Source organism: Typopeltis vanoorti, chromosome 6 (assembly GCF_054136105.1).
Source record: "Typopeltis vanoorti isolate ZY-2024b chromosome 6, IOZ_Tvanoo_1.0, whole genome shotgun sequence".
In the NCBI taxonomy this organism is placed as follows: domain Eukaryota; kingdom Metazoa; phylum Arthropoda; class Arachnida; order Uropygi; family Thelyphonidae; genus Typopeltis; species Typopeltis vanoorti.
Genome location: NC_143554.1, coordinates 160404234 through 160426733, shown reverse-complemented (window position 1 = coordinate 160426733; position 22500 = coordinate 160404234). Strand labels below are relative to the sequence as shown.

Below are 22500 nucleotides of genomic sequence, written 5' to 3'. Positions count from 1 at the left end.
TATCCCTCCTTTTTAAGACATACAAAATGAAATCTTAAATTAATCACAATAGCTTAAATATAGGGTGCTTAAATAAAGAATACAAATTTTTACATGAAGTGAGGAAGTTTCAGTTTTAATTACACCTGATGTGCAGGTATTTCTCTATGTTTGCAATTTTTATATGTTAGACCCTAAATGAATGATTTCTTTCCAAGATTCCTTCATTTAGGATCTAACAGATGGAAGAACAAGGGGTCATTCCTGGAAATTAAAGAAGAGCGTGGGTAACAAGGGTGTGAGAACAAGGTTTTTTTGCCTAGAGGGTGGTGAATGAGTGGAATTCGTTGCCTGACTTAGTTGTGAGCTCTTCGTCTGTAAATGAATTCAAGAAGAGATATGACAGTTATTGTCTTGCTAGTTTGGGTCTCCCACGATGAGTCTACTGACTCTATGGAGATACCTGTAATAATATCAGAGTGAACACACGTACAAATGCCATTTTTGAGATGGAGAGCGAGAATAACTGGGGGGGGGGGGGGGGGATTCATTATGAGCACTGCCCGAAGAAGCTGAAATTTGAGTTTGTCAGGAAAAGTAATCGAAGTGATTTTGCAGATCAAAGGTAGAAATGAACAGTGAGGTTGGAACAAAGACCAGTATATTTTTGAAGTCACTCTGAAGGTTTGGGAAGTTTATCTTTACATATATTTCTTTTTGCTTGTTTCATGATTGCGGTTTTAAAATGAGAAGAAATTGGGAGGAACATGGAATATACACTAATAGATCCTTACTAAGCAATACACATAAATTGAATTTATGTGTATTGTTAACAAAAAAAAAAAAAAAAAAAAAAAAAAAAACATGGAGTACTTACTTATAATTAAGAAAACAGCACTTGATGTTTCGACCTCTATATCGAGGTCATCATCAGGAAAACACATATTATTATTATTATTATTATTTCGGGCTACTCCAGGGAGTCCTTAGACTCATCGAGGGAGGCCCTAAACTCCATGTCCACACAACTATTTGACATTCTCACAGTATCTATCATACCTTGCCTTGAACTCGCTCACTGTCATAGCACCCACAACAGACTCTGGCAGCTTATTCCACTAATTTACCACTCTAATAGTAAAGAACCCAGCTCTAACATCCCTGCTAACCACACTCTTGCCCAGCTTCCATAGGTGTCCCTTAGTTCTCCCACCACCAGTCCTGATCTCAAAAATATCCTCTGAATTAATCTTATAGAATCCTTTTAGCAATTTGAATGTCTCAATCATATCTCCCCTTTTCCGCCTATCAACTAGTTTCTGCACCCCACAAATCTTCAACCTGTTCTCATATGGTTCATTCCATAGACCTGCTATCATCTTAGTCACTTGCCTCTGGATCCTTTCCACCTCCTCCCCATCAAGAAGGAACCGAGGTGACCAAATCTGGGCACAGTAGTCGAGATGAGGTCTTATCAGGGCTCGGTACAGAGGTACAATAACTTGCTTGTCTCTGCTCGTCAAGGTATTTTTCAACAACCAAGTGAGTTGATGAGCTGTTTTAGCTACTTTTGCAATGTGCCCCCATATGCACAGGACACTACACAAAAAGTAAAATAGATCTGATTTATCTTACTTTTGTTACTTATAAGTAAAATAATTATTCCAACATGTGGTTTTGTCTCCATAAATTCTTCACTATTAATGCTGACCACCATGTAACCTTAAAAGAAAGAATACACAGAGGTTCACTAAAGTCTTCCAATCATGATCTCTGCAGCTCCCCCCCCCCCAATATACCCCCAAATGACTCCAAATTTAAACTGGCAGAATAGTGATAGCAAGATTGTTAAACCAACCTAGAAATCTAATAGCAGCACTTCAGGAGATTTCCAGATTGGCTATCTAATGGCCAGCTGGCAGAATAACTGCTGTAAAGCTGTTCTTTACCCCCTCCCTCACCACACCAAAAAAAAGTCGGGTCTCTCTACCTTGATATAATTCTGAAAATGTCACTCATATTGCATGCTGGTAAAAATGAGGAAAAAGTAATTGGGACTTTGCTCCAGAATCAGAATGGTTTTTGGCATTTAAAGCTTCTAATAAGCAAAGTGGGCAATAAAACTTATCTACCACCCAGTGATACCTTGTACAACAGAGGTGAGATGTTCTCTCTGAGGGATACAGGATCACAACTCAACCCCTGCTTACTTTATGCTTCTAGATACCTTCCCATAGTCTAATGGCCAATGCTTGTTGCCTGGGAGATATATCCTGGGCCACTAACAGGCCTTCTTCGGCTCTTCTTTTAGACTCAGATGATTCCTTTAATCCGGCCAATGTTTTTTGTCCTAAATGAAAAAAAAAAAAAAAAAGATTAGTGACATTTTGGGAGAACCATCCTAAATTACTATTCAGATTTGATCTCCAAAGAGTCAGTATTATTCAAAAGTAAAATAATACCCTTGAAGCAAAAGAGAAAACCCAATTTGTTGGATGCAGAGGAGACAATACTTGTGATATTCTAATATCAAGAATACAGGTTAGGTCCAGACAAGATTTCTGAAGAGAAATCATGCCATATCTAGATATGCAAGTACTGTCAAAAGTCAAACTGAAAAAAGTTATTTTCTAGAAAGAAACAATATAGGGCTGATTTTTGCAAGCAACGAAGTGGACAAGGTTATCAGAATCCATAGAAGAATGGTTTAAAGATCAGAATTTAGTGATGGTATATAAGTTTTAGTGAGTTGTGTTGTGCAAAGTTTGCAAGTAAGTGCAATGTGATGTTATCAGAAAAACTATAGATTAAATTTGCACTCAACTGGAGAATTTCCTTGGTATACAAAAGGAAAGGAGCAGATGAAAAGATGCAGTACATTGATAAATGAAAATCTAAGGAAAAATATGTGGGTGATAGATACATGCAGCAGTGGATGACATAACAGAGATGAAACAAAAATGACATAATACAGATGTTACAGAGAGTGTAACAGTTGTAAAAAAATCAGAAATAATCCATAAAATGATGATAATGCAAAGCACATGTCCATATTTTGAATGTTGTAAACAATTCTTTTGCTCTTCTTGAATGACTCATGTTACAACGAGTGAAATATATAAGAGAAAGCGTACTTTGCATTATGGGATATAAGGCAAATGAGATCCCATGCAAACTTTGTTTGCTTACACTTTAATAAAGCACTAAACAAGAATATAATTTCTTGGCAAGTGTAATTTACTTAGACCATAAATGTCTCCTCTGGCACCTGATCAAATGATGCAAAAGCTAACTGCTGATGGATTCTGCACTCTAGACAGACAAGTGGGAACAACAGAATGGTAAAGACTTCATGCTCCCTCTTCTCAGAAATAGAGTGAACATGAATCAATTTCAAAGCTGTAGGCTAAACGATAGCAAAATAGGCAAATATAAATTGTCACCCAATTGGTTTTCAATAAACACTGAACATAAATGATGGAAAGGTATTTACTGAGGCTGTGGATTTTTTTGTAGATAACCATGCATTAAAACAAACTGACTACAAAAGAGAAGCAGAATTGGATAGAAAGCATGACTTCCATTCAAATATGCAGGTTTTCATGCATCATGTCTGAATAACATCCTTGAAAGTCTTAGTTCAAGTTTTAGTACAGATAGAAAAGATAGATCTATTTTCCTTTCTTTTAAGCTTACACGGTGATCCGAATGCATTTTTGAAAATTATGGAGACAACTACCATGTTTGAATAAAAACTTTAGTTTAATATAACTAAAATCTACATTTGACGTTTAAGGAAGCCTGCAAAATCCTGATAAACCACCCAAATATCAACAACAAAGATGGCATGAAAATTCCAAGGATCTGGATGGCACACATTCAGCTTACCTAATATATGAGATCCAGAATAAGTCAGGACTCTAGCCAATCTTCAGCTAGTATTAGAAACCATTCCATACCAACTGGCTGGAATGTACAAGTATAATCATGATGTTAATATACGTATATAGATAGATACTTGTTGTTGCGCCGAATGTATTTCTACAACAGATAGGATTCTAGCATTGATGTATAATTTTTTTTTTTTTTTTTTTTTTCACCAGAGGTCAGGCCAACAATTGTTGTAGCGGTTGATCAGTATCTTTAACAAACCAGTTTGATCGTAGTGTAGCTTGTTTTCTGTGTATAGTTGTATGCTCCAGAAGATGACCTTGACATAAAGGTCGAAATGTCGAATGCAGATTTTAGTTATATTAAACTAACGTTTTTATTCAAACATGGTAGTTGTCTCCATAATTTTCAAAAATGCACATAGATCTATTTTCCTTTTGCATCCAAATTTGGCTACAAATACGGGAACAGTATTCTAATGTTTAGAAGAATTGAGCTTTATAAATTGTCAGAAATTGAATAGGAGAGGATCACTGTTTGGAACAGAAAAGAATACCAAGCTTGGTGCAGAGGCTATGGACTGATATTCTTATGCCAAGATAAGTTAGAGCAAATTTAACCCTTCTTCTTTGAGTGTCATCTCCTATTGGAGATCTGTGACCATTTTGGCAAATTTTGAGCAATCCTCACCCACTCTGAACAGTCCCTCAGAGCTCATGCCAGCCCTCTATCTGTCTTCTAGTCAAGATTTTCTTCATTTTCCTTGCCCTCTTCTTTCGTTTATCTTCCCTTATATAATCAATTGGAGTATCTTATATTTTTCATTACAAAGTAGATGACCAAGATATGCAGTTTTTCTTTATATGGTATCTAATAAAAGTTCATGTGATTTCCCCATTTGTTCCAGTACGTACTTCTTGATTGGAAGTTTTTGCTGTCGATGCGATTTTTAACATTCGCCTGCAACCACATCTCAAAGGCTTTTTTTTAAATCAATGTTGTCTTCAAGGTCCAAGTTTCTGCACCATACAGCAGTACAGACCATACATAGCATTTAACCATGTGTACTCTAAGCTCTAAATTTAAATTACGGTTACACAGTGTTGATTTCATCAAGAGAAAATTTTTCTTGCCATTTCAATTCTAACTTATTTTACACTTCTGGATTGCATCATTTAACCAGCATCTGAAACATTTAATTTTTGTCACTCTGTTTGTTTCTTGTTTAAAAGAAAGTGTTGAATTAAGAATTGGTTTCTTGACCATTAATTTAGTTTTGGTGATATTTATTCTTAATCCCATTTTTTCACTCTCTTCATTCACTAGTTCCAGAAGATTTTGAAGATCCTGCATATTGTAAGCCAGGAGAGCTGTGTCATCAGCATATCAGATGTTATTGATGATTTCACCATTTACATTAATCCCTTCCTCTCTTTCATTAAGATTTTTTGAAATATGTCTTCTGAGTATATGCTAAAAAGGAGAGGCAACAGCACACCCTCCTTGCCTTACTCCTTGTTTGATGTTAATGGAGTCTGTAATAATGTCATCAACTTGAACAGATGCCTTTTTGGTTCCAATATAAGTTTCAGATTATCCTGATGTCTTTTACCATCTAACCCAATTCTATTTAATAATTCAATCATTTTAGTATGTTGGATTTTTTCAAATGCTTTCTCAAAGTCGATGAACAAATAAATACTTCCTTGTTTGGTCACTGCATTTTTGGAATAAGATTTGAGAACAGAAAAGAGTCTCTCTCTCATTCCCAAACCACTTCTAAAGTCGAATTGGGTATCACTGATGGTGTCTTCACATTTTCTGTATATTTTATCTTTCATGCTTACACAGTAATCAGAATACATCAGCAAAATTATTGAAACAACTACTGTGTTAGAGTAAAACTTCAGTTTAATATAAACCAAAATAAACACTCAACGTTTCGATCTTCACATTAAGGTCATCATCTGAAGTATACATATATATTGTATATACAAAGAAACAAGCTGCACTACAATCTACATGGTATGCTAAAGTTACTGATCAACCATTGAATTATTTTCAGAAAAAAAAAAGGAAAAAAAAATGAGAACACGACTTGTTAGACTGATCATTCTATAGTCATTACAAGTTTTGGCATTTGTTGCTTTTTTAGGTAGCATGATTAAGGCCAACTGTAACCAGTCTTGAGGGATTATGTCTGTATCATAGATCTTATTAAATAGCTTTACTAATATAGTAATGTTGTCCCCTTCTAATAATTTTACTATTTCTGCTGGTATTCTATCAGGGCCTAAGGTTTTAACATTTTTAACTGAGTTCAGCACATATTCTCTACTTCTTATCTTAGAATGCATGGACCTTCCATCTGTTCATAAGTATTTTCTGGGTTTTGTCTGTTATCAGTAAAGAGTTTTTCTACATATTTCATCCATTCTTATTTTATCATCCTTTTCAGATATTATATCTCCCTTTTTGTTTCAAAGGATACATAGTTGTTTTTTCTTAAACCTGAGGTCTCATTCAGCTTTTTGTATAGATTAAAACTGTTATGCTTTTCCTGTAGAAATTCTATTTCTTTATGTTTTTTATTCATCCAGATTTCTTTTGCTTCTTTGATCTTGTCTTTAATAATTTTCTGATCCTCTTTATAATTTGTTGGACTATGATTTTTAGATGATCTGTGTTGATTCATGAGAGAAACAATTTAACCCAGTAAGAGAAAACTGGTTGTGACTGGCAAGCAGAATATTGTCAAAAGTGAGAGTGAGACATGGTGGCTTTTCTTCCTGGAGATAAGACAGAATTATGTTTTGGTGCACTAAAATTCACCAAGTTATTCTGATCCAATTTGAGAATGGCGAGGAGATCAGTGTTAAAGACAGTGGTTAGAAAAGATCTTAAAGCATTAATTACCTGAGCACTAGAATGTTTTGACAATGTGAAGGAAAAGCAGAGATTTTCAATGATTGCATACTGAAACAATTTATAGATATGGAAACAAATGGATGAGAGTTTTTGTGTGGAGTGAGTTGGATAGCAGAAAAGACTTGTATAAGAGGAATAGTCTGCACTAGAATTCATTTGGTATCAGGAGACTGGAAAAATTAGGTATGAGACCTAATGCAGAGAGTCAGGAAAACTAAATCATCAAGGGAGGGATGGGAAAAATGTGTGTGAAAGATCAGTTATGGTATGCAAACGGAATAAAGATATTTCATTTGCACACCACACGTTTGCACTACCCTTTCACCACATACATGGTTATGTATGTGGTGTCAACCACCTCTCAACAGTTTAAAAGTCTCAATCATATCACCTCTCCACCAAACTCTGCAGTCCACATTCCCTCAGCCGATCCTCATAACTATCATTGTACAGTCCTGAAACCATCATTGTTATCCGCATTTGTACCCTTTCCACAGTTAATTTATCCCCTTCAAATACTGGGGACCAAATCTGAGAACAATAGTTCAAGTGTGGTCTGATCGGGGTCTTATACAACGGAATGATAACTGTTTTATCTCTGCGGGTCAGTGTCCTTCTCATTATTGCAGCAATCCTCTGTGTTACCTTCACCACCTTTGCAATATGTCCCCTAAATATCAGGTTTCTATCAATCATCAACCCCAGATCTCTTGTCTCCCCTACTTCCTCCAGTATAACTCCTTCCATAGAGTATGCAGTGTCATATCGATGTTTCCCAAACCTCAAGACCTTACATTTTGCTGCATTAAACCGACATCCCCATTCATTTGCCCATCTATCTAGCTTATTCAAATCCTCTTGCAGGGCTGCTGCATCTGCACTATTACTAATAATCCTTCCAGCTTCGTACCATCTGCAAACAACTGAATATCCCCTTGCAATCCACTGACAATGTCATTGATATAAAGGTTAAACAATATAGATCCCAGTACTGAGCCCTGTGGGACCTCACTTGTAACCTTCTACTTCCTTGAAACTGCCCCACCATACATAACTCTCTGATACCTATCGGACAGCCAATCCTGAATCCAGTTGACCAATCTGACACCCAGACCTATGTGCTGCAACTTAAATATCAGCTTATCATGTGGCACCCTGTCAAATGTCTTCGCTAAGTCTAAGAAAATTGCAGTATATGCCTTTCCCTCATCTAATGTTCTTGTAACTTTATTATAAAAGGCTAGCATATTTTGTAAAACAAGAGCGGCCTTTCACAAATCCATGTTGACACTCACAGATAACATTACCGTCATCTGCCCAATGCTGTATAACGGTCCCTCACTACTTTCTCCAAGATCTTAACAACTACTGATGACACACAAACTGGTCTATAATTAGACACTTCCAGTCTGCTACCATCCTTATGCAATGGCACTATTTTACTTTCCTTTCATTCCATGGGCACCTTTCCAGTAGCCAGACTTTCATTGAAAAGCCAGGTCTAAGGCACTGTCAGTTTCCTAACACATTCTCTCAAAACTCATGGCGAAATAGCATCCAGTCCCACAGCTTTACTGACATCCAGAGCTCAGTATTTGAAACATACTCTTCTCCTGTACCTCTAAACATTGAACCTACCCTATCCCTCTAGCATTAAAACTGACTCCCCAGGATGAAATACTCCAATAAAGTGTTCATTGAACAATTCTACTATGTCCTCTGCATCAGTCACTCTATTCCCATTTTTATCCCACAATATCATTCTTCCACAGTCATTTCTCCTCCTACTGGCCACATAGCTAAAAAATTCCCTAGGATTTTTTTTTTGGATCTAAACAGCAATCTCCTCTCGTATATTCCAGTTTTGTCTTCCTTACCATACTAGTCACTCTTCTGGCCTGGGTCGTATACTTTTCATGCATCTTCTCTTCTCCTGTCTCCTTATATCTCTTCCACAGCCTCTTTTTTGCATGCAATTTCTGTTTAATATTGTTTGTCATCCACTTTACTCCAAATTGTGTCCTCTTGTTCACTCGTGGTATACAACTTATCATTGCTGCTAACAAATATTTTCATAATTTCCCACGCACTAATGATATCCCGGCCTTCCAATTCCTCCCTCCATGAAACTTCCCCAAGTTGATCCTGTCTTATAATTTCACATACGTTCCCATCTCTTTGATACTCCTGCATGTCTATTCATTTTCCAAGTCAAAACCATATGGTCACTCTCTCCGACTGGTGGGAGAGATGTCATCTCAGTTATTATCAACTCTTCTGCTGCTATAACCAAATCCAAAACTCTTGAACCTCTTATTCCCTCTATTACATGTTGCCTAAGACATTTGTCCCTGAAGAATTCTAGAAATTCCATTCCATTATTACTACATGCATCTTCCTCTCCCCAGTTTATACTACTGTAGTTAAAATCTCCCATAACAATCATTCTTTGTTTGCAAATGCAAGGAACCTGGTATACTCCAGGTAAGTCTATGGGAAGGGGTTGGTCTTTGGTGGAGCAGATAAAAGATGTCAATTTCTTATATGGTTTGTAACAGGTAGTCAGGTCATATTTTTTTTAGACAGGACAAGTCAACATGATATGACATGACATAGCCTCCACTTCCTCCAAAGACAACACTGTCAAAATGGCTCACACCCCGTTACTCCCACCCATAAACCTATCTGATCATATTCTTCCCCTCCTCCAAAAAATTGTTTCTATTTTCACCCCCCTCCCAAAGTATTCTCCGGCCACCCATAATGATTATATATATATATATATATATATATATATATATATCCAGGTTTTTCAAAAAGATTCACATAACCCTTGCCTCACCAATAATTCTCCTGCATTGCTCTACCCCCACCTTTTCCAAAACCCCCTTTCTTTCAATCACACTTCAGTCAAACAGCAAATGACGGCATATTGTGTAGTGATATACACGATATATAATAAGACAGCCAGCAACATCCTACAAAGGTATGTCCGAATTTTCCCTCTTATATTCTTCATAAATTTATCTATGTAAAACTTCAGTAATATCCTAAAACTGAGTAAAAAGCCAATGACATTATAAAAATGGGGCCTCCTAAACAAAAAATAGGCTAAATAGCCATAAAATTAATATTTTTTAAAGATTTTTGTTAGCTTTTCAGACATACCCTGGATATAAGGAATGGTGATAGATTTAGCATAATCTGTTATGAAAGGGGGGGGGGTAATTGGTTTAATATTAATTTTCTGCATTTTTTGGGAGTTGTAGCCATTGGCTAAGGTTAAGGATATCATTAAGTTCAGTAGTTAGGGCATTGTTATCTGAACAGATTAATTTAGCCTTGTTATATAGGGGTTTTATAATCCCATATTGATGTGAGGTGGGTGATTGCTGGTGAATGTATCTACCTGTATGGGTTGGTTTTCTATAAACAGAGAAAGCCAAGGATCCATCAGTTGGCATGTAATCAGAATGTCTAGAAAAGGGAGACATTGTTGTTTTCCTTTTCCACAGTGAACTGGATTCTGGGGTTGACTGTTCAAGTATGTTAAGAAGTTGTGGAGTGTATCCAAGCCATGTGGCCAGATAGAACATCATCCACATAGTGTAGCCAAACAGTGGGTTTTTGTGGGGCTGAGTTAAAGGCTTTTTCTTCAAAAGTCTCCATAAATAAGTTGGCCAGGGGTGGAGAGAGAGAGAGAGAGAGGGTGGAGAACCATGGCTATCCCTTCCCCCTCTATCTATTTGTAGAATTTTCCTTGCCAAATAAAATAACCCAAGTTCATGATGAACTGAAATAGGGCGGAGATATCGAGAGAAAATTTGGCTTGGATGAGATCTAAGGTATCTTTGAGTAGGACATTTGTGAATAAGGAGGAGACATCAAAACAGACCATTATGTCAGTGTGTTGGAGCAAGAGGTTTTTGCATCCTAAGAACATCAGCCCAACAGCCAAGACAACCCAATTTAGCCTGCTAGGGGGCATCTTTAGGACTCTAGGACCAACTTCAGTTGCCTTCTTCAACCTCATTTGTTCAGTGTTTGCACCTGTAGTTATACATATATAGTTTTGTAATCCCTGAAGATGGCAATGTGACATCGCTGAAATATAGAAAGGTATTGATTAAAGTTTTTTAATTAATATTCTAGTATACGTTGTCATTTCCTGAAAAATTTAAAGCCATGTTTAACCAATGTATAAGTTTAACTACAAGAATTCTGATATTATGAGCACCTCTTTATTCCATTACTATCTATGCAGGTTACTTCTCTTGGAAGAATACAATATAAAGATGGGGGATAATGCTGCAAAGATGTCTCCTGACAATTTTTGCATTGTTTTGAAATGCATTCTGTTGACAGAGCCTTAGTTAAGCCTTCTATACAGCTACGATATATAGGTTATTTGTTCTCAGTCTTGTCTCATGGTTTAGATATATTCTTCTCTCATCTCAATAGTCAATATCCGAGAACATCTGTTTCACTAAGAAAAAAGTAATACAACAGTCCTGCCTTTCCTTTCTATTCATCTTATCACATCCTCCAAATAGTAATCTTTCTTTTATGGTATATAGCAATACTTACGCGAATCCAGAGTTACGCGGTTTCTTATATGTACGTATGCCCGTCCCGCTTCACACCTAACCACTAGTCGTATCTTTCAGGCGCTGGCCGCATTCGCCAGTGCCGCACATGCTGTGAACAAGCACTGACGTGTTTCGCACGGTCTCCATTCATACACGATTTTTATAGTCTACAAACCTTGCGATTGTTTAATGTTATGTTCTTGATAAAAATTTTATCACATAAAAAATAATAATGTCATCCAAAAGAAGCAAGTCTGATTCTTCTACTGCTAGCAAGCAAAGAAAAACATTGACTTTGGAAACAAAACTCAACATTCTTAGGGATTTTGAAGGTGGAATGAAAATTTGTGAGCTAGCAAAGAAGTTCGATCTACAGGAATCCACAGTAAGAACAATCATAAAAGAAAGGTTTACAGATTTTGGAGGACATAGATTCTAACGAGGAACGAATTATAGCCACAAGGCAAGGAATAAAAAAATCATTAGCTTACTACGAAGAAATTTTGCGTGATAAGAAAAAGACATTATGCCATCAGATAAATTTATTAGATTTTATGAAACCATCGACAATGAAATAACTTTCTTTTTTTTATGTACGAAAAACTACAATTATGATTATATTTCTTAAAAAATATAGGTGTTTTTGTAAACCTTTGGTCCCAATTGTATGTTTGTATATATAAATTACATGCAAAATTATACCCCGAGTTATGCGAATTCGACTTACGTGCTTTTTGTTGGTCCAACCTACCATGTAACTTCGGGATTTTACTGTATTCAGAAAATTTCTTTCTAGCAGTATCATTAAAACTTATAGCCATCAGGTTATTTAATGACACATTGCTCACACCTGAACTCAATCATACATTCCATACCTTTTATCTAATGGTTACAATTCAAACAGAATTAACAACATACTTAATACTTCTCAAGTCCTCCAGGTCATGTCAGAAAAAAATAGTGCAAATTTTGAAAAAATACAATTGCTAAACTACCTTAATGCTACACTTGAAACCAGATGTTCCTAACCTTACTCCTATGAACCAATTCCTTCCTCTCTGAATTCCTCATGTACACACACTGGACTTCCAGCATACCATGGGTAGACTGGAAGACCAGTGAACATCACTTGGAAGAACATAAAACCTTTTAATTATGAGTATGGATAGTCAGTCAGATCTAGCAGCGCATGCCTTGGGCATCACACAGAATCAAATGAAAAAATACCATGCTTCATGTAGCAAGTTCAAATGTGATAAGGTTAAGAATATGCCACTACATTTAAAAACCACAGTAATTTGATAAGTGTGAATGTGTTAATCTTCATCAAATATGGGAAAAGATAATTTTTAGTCATCCTCGATAGTTAAAACGTAGGCTTTCTACTAGCATCCATAGAGGTCACTCTTCCCAGCTACGACTTCACATTATTCTGCATTGTTCATATATTTATTAAAATTTACATTCACATTCTTAATGACTCTATAACAAATATAAAAATATTGGAAGAATTAAACTGTTGTTCAATTCAATCCTTGTACTGAGGATTGGAATGTGTGGAATGAGTGAATAAGTGGAGGATATTGCTAGAATGTGGTGTTGTCATCGAGTCCAATGAAGAGCTTCTAGATATGACCCTGGATCTAGAACTTCTTTGGCAATCTGTTGAAATCCTAGAGCTTTTCTCTATGGTTATTGTCAATTTTCTAGCTTTTCTCTATGGAAAATTGACATTAACCATAGAGAAGAGCAGCAGCAACGGCTGGACAAGAATAGATATGGAGAGGTGTTAGTTCAACTCCTTACCCTGACGATAATTATGGTTATCTCTCTATTATCATTAATTTTGCTGATTTCATTCTTCTTGATAGTTTGTTTTACCAATTTGGTGACAGAGTCAGCATCAGATAGTGATAGTGAGTGTAACTTCTGAGGTAAGTATCTTGCTTCTTTGGCTAGTCTGGCTGCTCTTTCATTGCCTTCAATATTTACATGTGCTGGTATCCATTGCAGTGTACAGTTCTTATTTTTCAAATCTAAAGTTATTGGTAGTTCATGAATTTCCTGTGCGAGTTTTGTTTTTTCCATTTTTTAATGCTTCAAGTGCAGATTTTGAGTCACTGTAGATGGTTATTCCTTCTATAATGTTTATTACTGGATTTGAGAGAAAGAACTTGAGAGCTGTTTGTATGGCTGTTAATTCACTAGTGAAGTTTGAAGCTATTTTGCCAGCTGTGGTTTTGATTTGAGTTTCCTCGCCTCCAGGTAGGGTTAGCAAAACCTCCTTGGTTGAGTGCTTCATCAGATGATCCATCAGTATAGGCAATAACATGGTTTAGATTATTTAAGTAATGTATTCCCTTTTATTTTCTTGCTGCGAATCCTTTTTTGAACAAGATTCTAGGAGATTTAAATTTATTTTTGTGTTTTTTGGTAGAAGTGGAAAAGAATGGCTTTTTGCTTATTTCAATGGACAAGTGCTCTAAGTCGATCTGTTTTCTAATCTCATGATCGTATTGTAAAGTAGATGATCTCTTTAGTCTAGACTTTCTTGTCCAGGCATCGAAAGTCCTGAGTGAAATGGGATCCTGTGGTTGGCTCCTGATTCTGTTAGTGAATTTAACTGTGGAGAGTTTTCTTCTGTCCTCTAGTATGTGAAGCCCACACTCTTGTTGAGCTTTTAAATTATTTGTGGATGAGACTGCACCTATAATAATTTTTGCTGCTCTTGATTATACTCTGTCAAGTTCTTCTTTTGAGCTAGTAGAAGCTGGAGCCATATTCATAATGGGTAATATATGAGTGCCATATATGTAGTTTTGAGTGTCTTTAGTTTTGCATCCCACTTTGTTCCAAGAAGCCTTTTGATGATATTAAGCTTTTTAAGAGCTTTATTAGATATGGAGGAAAATGGATGACTAAGAAATCAAACAGGAATTGCAGATGAAAGAAAAATTATGGCATGAGTATAAAGAGAGGGAGTGATGAAGAGCCTTTGCAAGCTGCTGAATCCCTTCAGGAAGATCTAAATAGACTTTTTTACTTGGACAAAAGAATGTGTGTGTGTGGGGGGGGGGTTGTAGTTTTAATATCAATAAGTGCAAGGTGTTGTATTTGGGAGTGCAGAAATATAAGGCTGTGTACTATATTGATGGTGCCATACTGTAGGAAGTGGATGAGATTCAAGATTTACGAGTGATGGTTGACAGTAGACTGAAGTTTAAAGGGCTAGTGTTGCAAAGGCTGCACATCATAGTGCTGCTATGATAAGTACTCTAACATGCAAAGATAAGGAAGTGGTTGTGCCACTGTATAAGGCACTGGTCCACACTTGGACTATTGTGCTCACAATCTCGTCACCTGGTTTTCAATGTGATGTGGAGACATTGGAGAGGGTCCAGAGACGAGTGACTAAGACAATATCAGGAGCTTGGAATGCTGGCTACAGAGAGAGAGGTTGAAGAGATGTGGATTGCAGAGTTTGGTGGACAGGAGGAAGAGAGGTGATATGATAGAGACATTTAAGTTAGCGAGTGGATTTTTCTATTTGGGTTTTATATGTTTTGATTTGGGGGTTGTAAATGTCATTTTTTTCTATTTTCTCTAAGCTTCTATTTTTTCTATCAGTGGAGAAGATGCTCAGTTTTGTTTTTTCTGGATTTATCTGTAATTTAAGTTCCATTGCTCATCTTTCTAAACCTTTTATTGAATTATTTAGGACTTTTTCAGATTGTTGAGGGTTACTGCTTGTGTGCCAGATTGCTATATCATCTGCATAAAATGCCATTTTTGTGTCATTTATTATGTGAGGATGGTTATTGTTCATATAGATGAGAAATAGGAATGGGCTTAAAACAGAACGTTGTGGAACTCCAGCCCAAGTTCGATGCATGTTGGAATAAATTCCATTAACTTTTACTTTCAATTTTTTTCCTTCCATGAAATCTGAAATCCAAATGAATGCATTCCCCCTTATTCTAGTATCATATGCCAGAATATGTTCAAAGCAAGGTACGAGTTATTGTGGCCTGAGTATTTGACTGCCCGCAATGAGTTTGGACTCCATGGAGGATTGGAAGTAATACTAATACCGTATTCATTCCATTAAAATTTTCAGCTTGAGAAAATTCAAAATTCGAAATAAATGGAAACACTTTTCATACATACATATTTCTTTATAAATATAGTGTTGGACTACTTTTGCCTTCAGTACAGCACTGAATTCTTCTTGGAATGTACTCAAGTTTTGATAGTTTCTGGTGGAATTTTGTACCATTCTTCTTGAAGAAGATCTTCAAGTTATTTTAAAGACATTGGAAGTGGGAATTTGTTTCTTATTCTAGTCCAACAGTGGATGTTGGGGACTAGAATAAGAAACAGTATTGAACCTAGATGGTTCAATACTGTTGGTAATTTGGTGATTGTAGTAGCCAGGGAAAATGTTGAAGTTCGCCTTCATGCTCTTCCAACCTGCATGCATGGGGACACAGTCATCTTGGGATACTGCATTATTGTTTGGAAATAACATTTGGGTCATGGCATGCACTCAATCAGCCAAAATGTCCAAATAATCACTTGCAGTAATTCTGGCATGAAGAGTAATAATGGATGCCCAAACCATCACAAACTGCCCCCATGCTTTACTGTTGGAATCATACATTCCAAATTGTAGGTTTCATTGGGTGTTCTCCAAATGTAAACTTATCTTGATGTAGGAAATAGGATGAAGTTTGACTCATCTGATCATATCACATGTTTCCAGTTTTCTAATGTCCAGGTTTGATTGTCGTGACACCACTGTATATGCATCAAGCAGCATTGTTTTCAGTAATCAGAAGTTTTGCAATTGCAGCTCTACTATGAATACTGGATTTATGAAGCTCATGCTACAGTTTTTGTGGAAACAGGTTCTGCAAGATGAATATTCAGTTCTGCAGTAATTCTGTGATTTTTTGAAATTATCTTTCTCAATGTCCAATCTCTTTCTGCAATTTTTGATTTTAGCCCACTGTTTCTCTTCAACGATGTTTTTTCATGATCTGGGTATGTCAAGATAACCTTAGAAATTGTCGATCTCGACATGCCTAATAATGTGGCAGTTTTTTTGTCACTGATGCTCCATAATATATATCTGACACACACTAACGATTTGTCCTCTTTCCAAATCTGATGAGTCTTCCATTTTTCGTTTTTTTAATGTGAATTATCACTCAGGAGAAACACTAATGCACTTTCATGAGAACTACAGAGTGTAAACAAAACAAGAACATTCAGTGCTTCCACAAGTGTTTTCAATGTATAGAATTCTATTCCCAAATATCTTAGCATTTCCTTTATTTTGTCCAATCCCTGTATATCTATACATAATATATATCTGTGTGCGTGCACATGCAAATACACAAAAAGCTTGATAAGGGTTTCCATTTAATATGAAAAATTCTCAATATAAATGTAGCAATGCTTTTTTTTTTTTTTTCTGTATGTGTCCTGTGACTTCAGATGGGCAAAGAGTTGGATAATTTGGAAAACCAGCTATGGACACTAAACAGACTGCCAATAAACAAGTAATAGTTTCACAGCAGGTAATGAAAGGAAGACAAAGAAATGCATAAATATAGATTGGGCAAATTATCTATAGTGTGTTACATAAACAAGAAGAGAACAGGTCATGCCACAGAGAAACAGAGTAGCTTAACAGACAGATGACAATTCATGAGGTACAAAGACAGAAAGGGTGGGGGTATCCTTTAAAGTATATGTATAGCAAGCAAAAGCATGAACAGATTTAGATGGAGTAGCATTTGAGTAGAGTACACAATAGTGAATAAAGGCAGATTATTTATAATCTGTCACCATGCCTTAAATTAATAAATAATTTAAGTTTTCATGTGTATGGAAAACACTTTCCCCCTCTTGTATTACATGAATAAGCACAAAATACTAAGAAATCTACAGAAGATAATTGGAAAGTCAGGAAAAGCACTTGCTGTAGATTATGTTCGGGGCATACTAGGTTTCTGATATATCAACATTAAAAACATTTCATAGTCTTTGGTATCTGTAATGTAAATTTGTAACTGTAAATGTTCGTTTCATATCTTCGATAATTGTGTACAACTAAATTTCAAAGATAACGTAATAGTCGATACAGATGAAATCATCATACAGATCCAAGAATCGAATACACTTGAAACTTATGCATCAGAGAAGTTCTAAACCAATAGAGAGGACAACCGGACAAGCTGTTTTTCGCTACAAAAAATAACATACAAGCCTAATTGTTAGGCCTAAATCTCCAAACCGGCTGAAGAAACTTCAGTATTACTGCGTCACGTTCCGTTACCTACAACAACAACTTTTCGTAGCATTTGGAAACAAAGGAAAGATTATAATAGTTTATAACTCACCTTTCTTTTTTCCAAATTACGAACTTTCTTTTCAACCATTGTAACAATCTGTTTTAAAGGATCTAAAGCCTCCGTTGAGGCTTGTTTTTCGAGTTTGGCAGAGGCGGAAGGCATCCTTCACATGCAACAACTGATCTAGGAACCAGATCAGTGCAAAGTATTCACGTGGTTACTTTTCTTTTGTAGTCTTTGGATATACAATATTTTGCCCAAGCGCTTTTACGGCCACCGCAAATAGTTTTTCATTTCAATTATACAAACATAATAATACAAAAGAAAAAGGTGTATATAAACAAGGGAGCTACACAACGTCACTGCTTCATCAGCTATGTTTTCTGTCCAACACCCTCAGCATATATTGGCTACAACGTTTCATCGAGTGGTAACTGATGGCGCCACTTGCTTCTATAAACAACATCAAATACTGCAAGTAGTTATTGATTGTTTTTAAAAATTAGACTGTAAGAATCAACCGAGGCTGGTCTTTTACAGTAAGAAAGAAATAGCACTAAGTGAGTATATAAAAATATTATAGTTATGAAATACAAAATAATTAGATGCCAGTATGAAGAAAGCTTAACAGACTTTATACTGGTGTTATCCATCTGTTATGATCATTATCTTATTAATTTACAAATATCTAATTTATTGTTTATGGTTTTTAAAATCCAAAAAAAAAAAAAAAGTGCTAACAATGTTTCTGGAAAGTAAAACTCAGTCGGAATAATTGACTGCTCGCATTTTCCCAATAATAAAGATGCGTAACATATACTGTTTTAAACCGGAGGTTCACAACCTTCCTTAGCTATAGACTATTTTTTAAAAGTCGATAAAGGTTACGTGGTAACTAATATTTTAACCCTTAGACGAATTTTAGTATATTTAAGGAATTCTAAGTTAACCCAAGGATCCACGCCCACCAAACATTGGAGACCACTGATTTCATTAAAATATTACTAACTGTTAGAAAAACTTGCGCAAACTGCTATTATTAATAGCAAAACTCATCAGAGGCCTCAATATTGTTATGCTAATTTAAAAAAAACACCACTAAAAAGGTCACTTTTTTTTTAACATACACTCATTTGGTGTTTTACACTGAAAGTATTCCAGCTGTAGATTCTAATCTTAGTTTGTGATTGTGCACAGATTTGGTCACCTGATTTTCATGGGGGATGAGGATATAGTGGATGTAAAGTTTCCAGAAAAAATTGACTAAGGTGCTTCTGTTCTGTGTGATATGAGGACTGATTGAAACAGTGCCGAGCCTGGTGATTAGGAAGAGGGAGAGGAATATGATTGTGACATATAAGTTGGTAAGGGGTTATTATCAGGTTAATATGGAAGTGATTTTTCATATAATGGAGAGAAATGGTTCCAATCCTCAAACTAACAATAGGATATGAGCACGGGGCAAAGAGCAGTATCTTTATATGGAAGATGGCTGATAAGTGGAATGCATTGCCTGAGTGTGAGGAGAGTGAAAATATTAAGTGAGGTTTTGACACAATTTGATGAAATTTGCATGTGACAGCTGGTACCCCCATGATGTCATCTAACCCCATAGAGGCCTGGTGTTAATAATAATGTGAAGTCATTAGCTTCTATATGCAAGTAACTTAGTCATGAAGATATTCCTGTGCAAACTTTGTTTGCTTACATTTGGATAAAGAAGGAAACAAGAATATAATTTCTTGTCATCTTTAATGTAATTTATAATGTGGAGAATTGTTGGTGAATGGAACATATTATGGGAATATGTTCTTAATGTAGGGAGTGTTAAGAATTTTAAGATTCAGTAATATAAATATGTTGTCAGTTGAATCAGTCTCTGACTCCATGGAGGGTGTAATAATAACCAAGCGAAAAAATTTTCATTAATTCTAATAATATCAGAGTGTCAAGCCTTGTGATTAGGAGGAGAGAGAGGAATATGATTTTGACATATAAGTTGGTAAGGAGTTATTATCAGATTAATATGGAAGATATTTTTCATAAAATGGAGAGAAACAGGTAGAACAAAGTACCAACCCTCTCAGGTGTTAGCAAATTTCATCACATAATGGTCAGAGAGGATTAAATATATAATGTGGGAGTAGAATAAATGATTGGGTTGATGGTCATAGAATTCTTAGTAATGGTCAGTTTTGTAAAGCATACATTCCAGACAGATCCATTTACTGGCCTGGTTGACCGAATAGTTAATGTATCCACTCTGTAACCAGCAGGCTGTGGGCTCAGATCCCACCGTGCATATTCACTTATTTGAGGCCTGAAATGGCTTAAAAAGATATCAAGATTCAATTAATTCAAACCTCTTATATTTTCCAGATACAAGTAGTAAAAGGTTTATCACTTTATTGAAGTACTCTATATTAGATAAAGTTGTTGGAAGTTTTTTCACATGGTTACGAAGGAGACTGTACTTGAAGAAATTTTATTCTTGTTTATTCCTTTATCCAGGTGTGAGCAAACAAAGCTTGTCGGGACACTTCCTTAGGTAAGTGACTCTTAACATAATGCATATGAAGCAGGTTCTTTGCATGGAGGGTGGTTGGTGAGTGGAATGCATTGCCTGAGTGTGTTGTGGATGTGGACTCATTGAATCAGTTTAAGATGCGGTTCAATGAACATTCACTATTGTATGCAATATTAGTACTCACTATTGTATGCAATAGTGAGTACCTCCCACGATGAGTCTCTCACTCCATGGAGGACAAATGTTGATAACAATAATATACATTTTTGAAAGGAAATGTGCAAAACAAATTTCCTACCTGTTTCCTTTTTTTTCTTTTTTAGATTTGGTCAGGAGGATATTTCATGAATAGTCTTTGTTTGTTTACTCTTGGATAAAGGATTAAACAAAACTTTAATTTATTGAAAAGCATAATTTACTTTGCAACCAAGTGAAAAACATTTACAAAGTAGGAGTGAGATGGAAGAACAATGAAATTAACCAAGCAGTGTGGGAAAATATGATGTTATGGAGGAGGTACAAGTTATTATTATTATTATTATTATTATTGTTCCGGGAAACTCCAAGGAGTCGACAGACTCATCGAGGGAGGCCCTAACATCATGTCAAGAACAACTATTCAACGTTCACACAGTATCTATCATACCTTGCCTTGAACTCATTCACGGTCGTAGCACCCACAACAAATTCTGGAAGCTTATTCCACTCATTTACCACTCTCCAAGTGAAGAACCTAGCTCTAACACCCTTGTCAACCATGCTCTTGCCCAGCTTCCATGCATGGCCCCTAGTCCTCCCACCACCAGTCATATTTTCAAAAATATCTTCTGGATCAATCTTATAAAAACCGTTCAGTAATTTGAATGTCTCAATCATATCACCCCTCCTTCGCCTATCGTCCAATTTCTGCAACCCACAAATCTTCAACCTATTCTCATAAGGTTCATTCCACAGACCTGCTATCATCTTGGTCACTCGTCTCTGGACCCTCTCCACTTCCTCCCCATCACGAAGAAACCCTGGTGCCCATAGCTGGGCACAGAAGTCCAGATGAGGTCTTATCAAGGCTCGATACAGAGGAACAACAACTTGTTCGTCTCTGCATGTTAAAGTATTTTTCAGAAGCCAAGTGATTTGGTGAGCTGTTTTAGTTACTTTTGCAATGTGCCCCCTAAACTTCAAAGTTGTGAACAGATGCATGAGGAATATAAATTGCAGGCCATCTACATTCACGACACACTCAAACAATGCATTCCACTCACCAATCAACCACTCTCCATGTAAAGAATCTGCTCCTCACTCCTCTGCTTACACCCTCCTTATTCAGTTTCCAGGGATGTCCTCTTGTTCTTCCCCCCCCTCTGCCATTCTATAAGAAATCTCTTCCATGTCAAACTGATAACAACCGCTGATTAGCTTATATGTCTCAATCATATCCCCATTCTTTCTCCTATTCACGAGGCTTTGCAAGCACATTCTCTCAATCCATTCTCATACTCCACATCCCAAACACCACTGACAACCTTTTTGAATCTTCTCTGGACCCTTTCCAACATATCCTCATCACCATGAAAACCCAACGACCAAAACTGTGCACAGTAATCCATAAGAGACCTCAACATAACCTCTTTATTTCTGCATGTCAAGATCCTCCACATCATTTTCATTATCCAATGTGATGGCTTTGCAATTTTTGCATGTGGCCCCTGAATTTCAGGTCTTTGTCTGCCACCACCAGATCTTTCATCTCCTCCACTTTCTTAAAGTTTCCCCACCACATGTATACTTTGCATTACATCATTGCTTACCAAATTTCAAAACCTTACACTTTGTAACATTGAACTGATAGTTCCACTTACCTGCCCATTCATGCAATCTATTCAAGTCCTCCATAACATCTGTTTCGCTTTGCATTGTTCTCCATAAGTTAGTAAAACATGATCTCCCCTTAAACCCATGCTGATAACCACAGATAATACTGATGTTATCAACCCATTTCAGTATCCTACTTCTCACCAATCTCTAGTACTCTCCGTAGTACATCTGTACTAAAGCACAGGTTGCAAGGGAGTGAAGAAAACGTAAAATTGTTCCACTGCATAAAGATGGTGAGAAGGCTGTGTCATCAAATTATAGGCAGCAAAACAATTTTACGTTTTCTTCACGCCCTTGCAACCTGTGCTTTAGTAAGACTTATTAAACAAGCATGCCAATGCTGCTGCCAATT

The 22500-nt window shown here is 36.3% G+C and overlaps 2 protein-coding genes across 6 annotated transcripts in view; one reads left to right on the top strand and one right to left on the bottom strand.

The window, feature by feature from the left end:
• LOC150106169 (caprin-1-like) overlaps window positions 1–18113 on the bottom strand; it is a 261133-nt gene extending 243020 nt beyond the window's left edge. For all 4 annotated transcript variants that reach the window (XM_090394515.1, XM_090394517.1, XM_090394518.1 and 1 more), the window contains exon 1: window positions 17795–18113. In XM_090394515.1, the coding sequence (XP_090250641.1) occupies window positions 17795–17908 (114 nt within the window). In that variant the 5' untranslated portion in view covers window positions 17909–18113. The remainder of the gene's footprint in view (window positions 1–17794) is intronic.
• A 48-nt stretch (window positions 18114–18161) lies between these two features.
• TTLL1B (Tubulin tyrosine ligase-like 1B) overlaps window positions 18162–22500 on the top strand; it is a 403225-nt gene continuing 398886 nt past the window's right edge. The window contains exon 1 of one of the 2 annotated variants that reach the window (XM_090394521.1): window positions 18162–18306. The gene's annotated coding sequence lies outside the window, so the exon portion shown is untranslated. The remainder of the gene's footprint in view (window positions 18307–22500) is intronic. The other variant, XM_090394519.1, reaches the window with a different exon arrangement.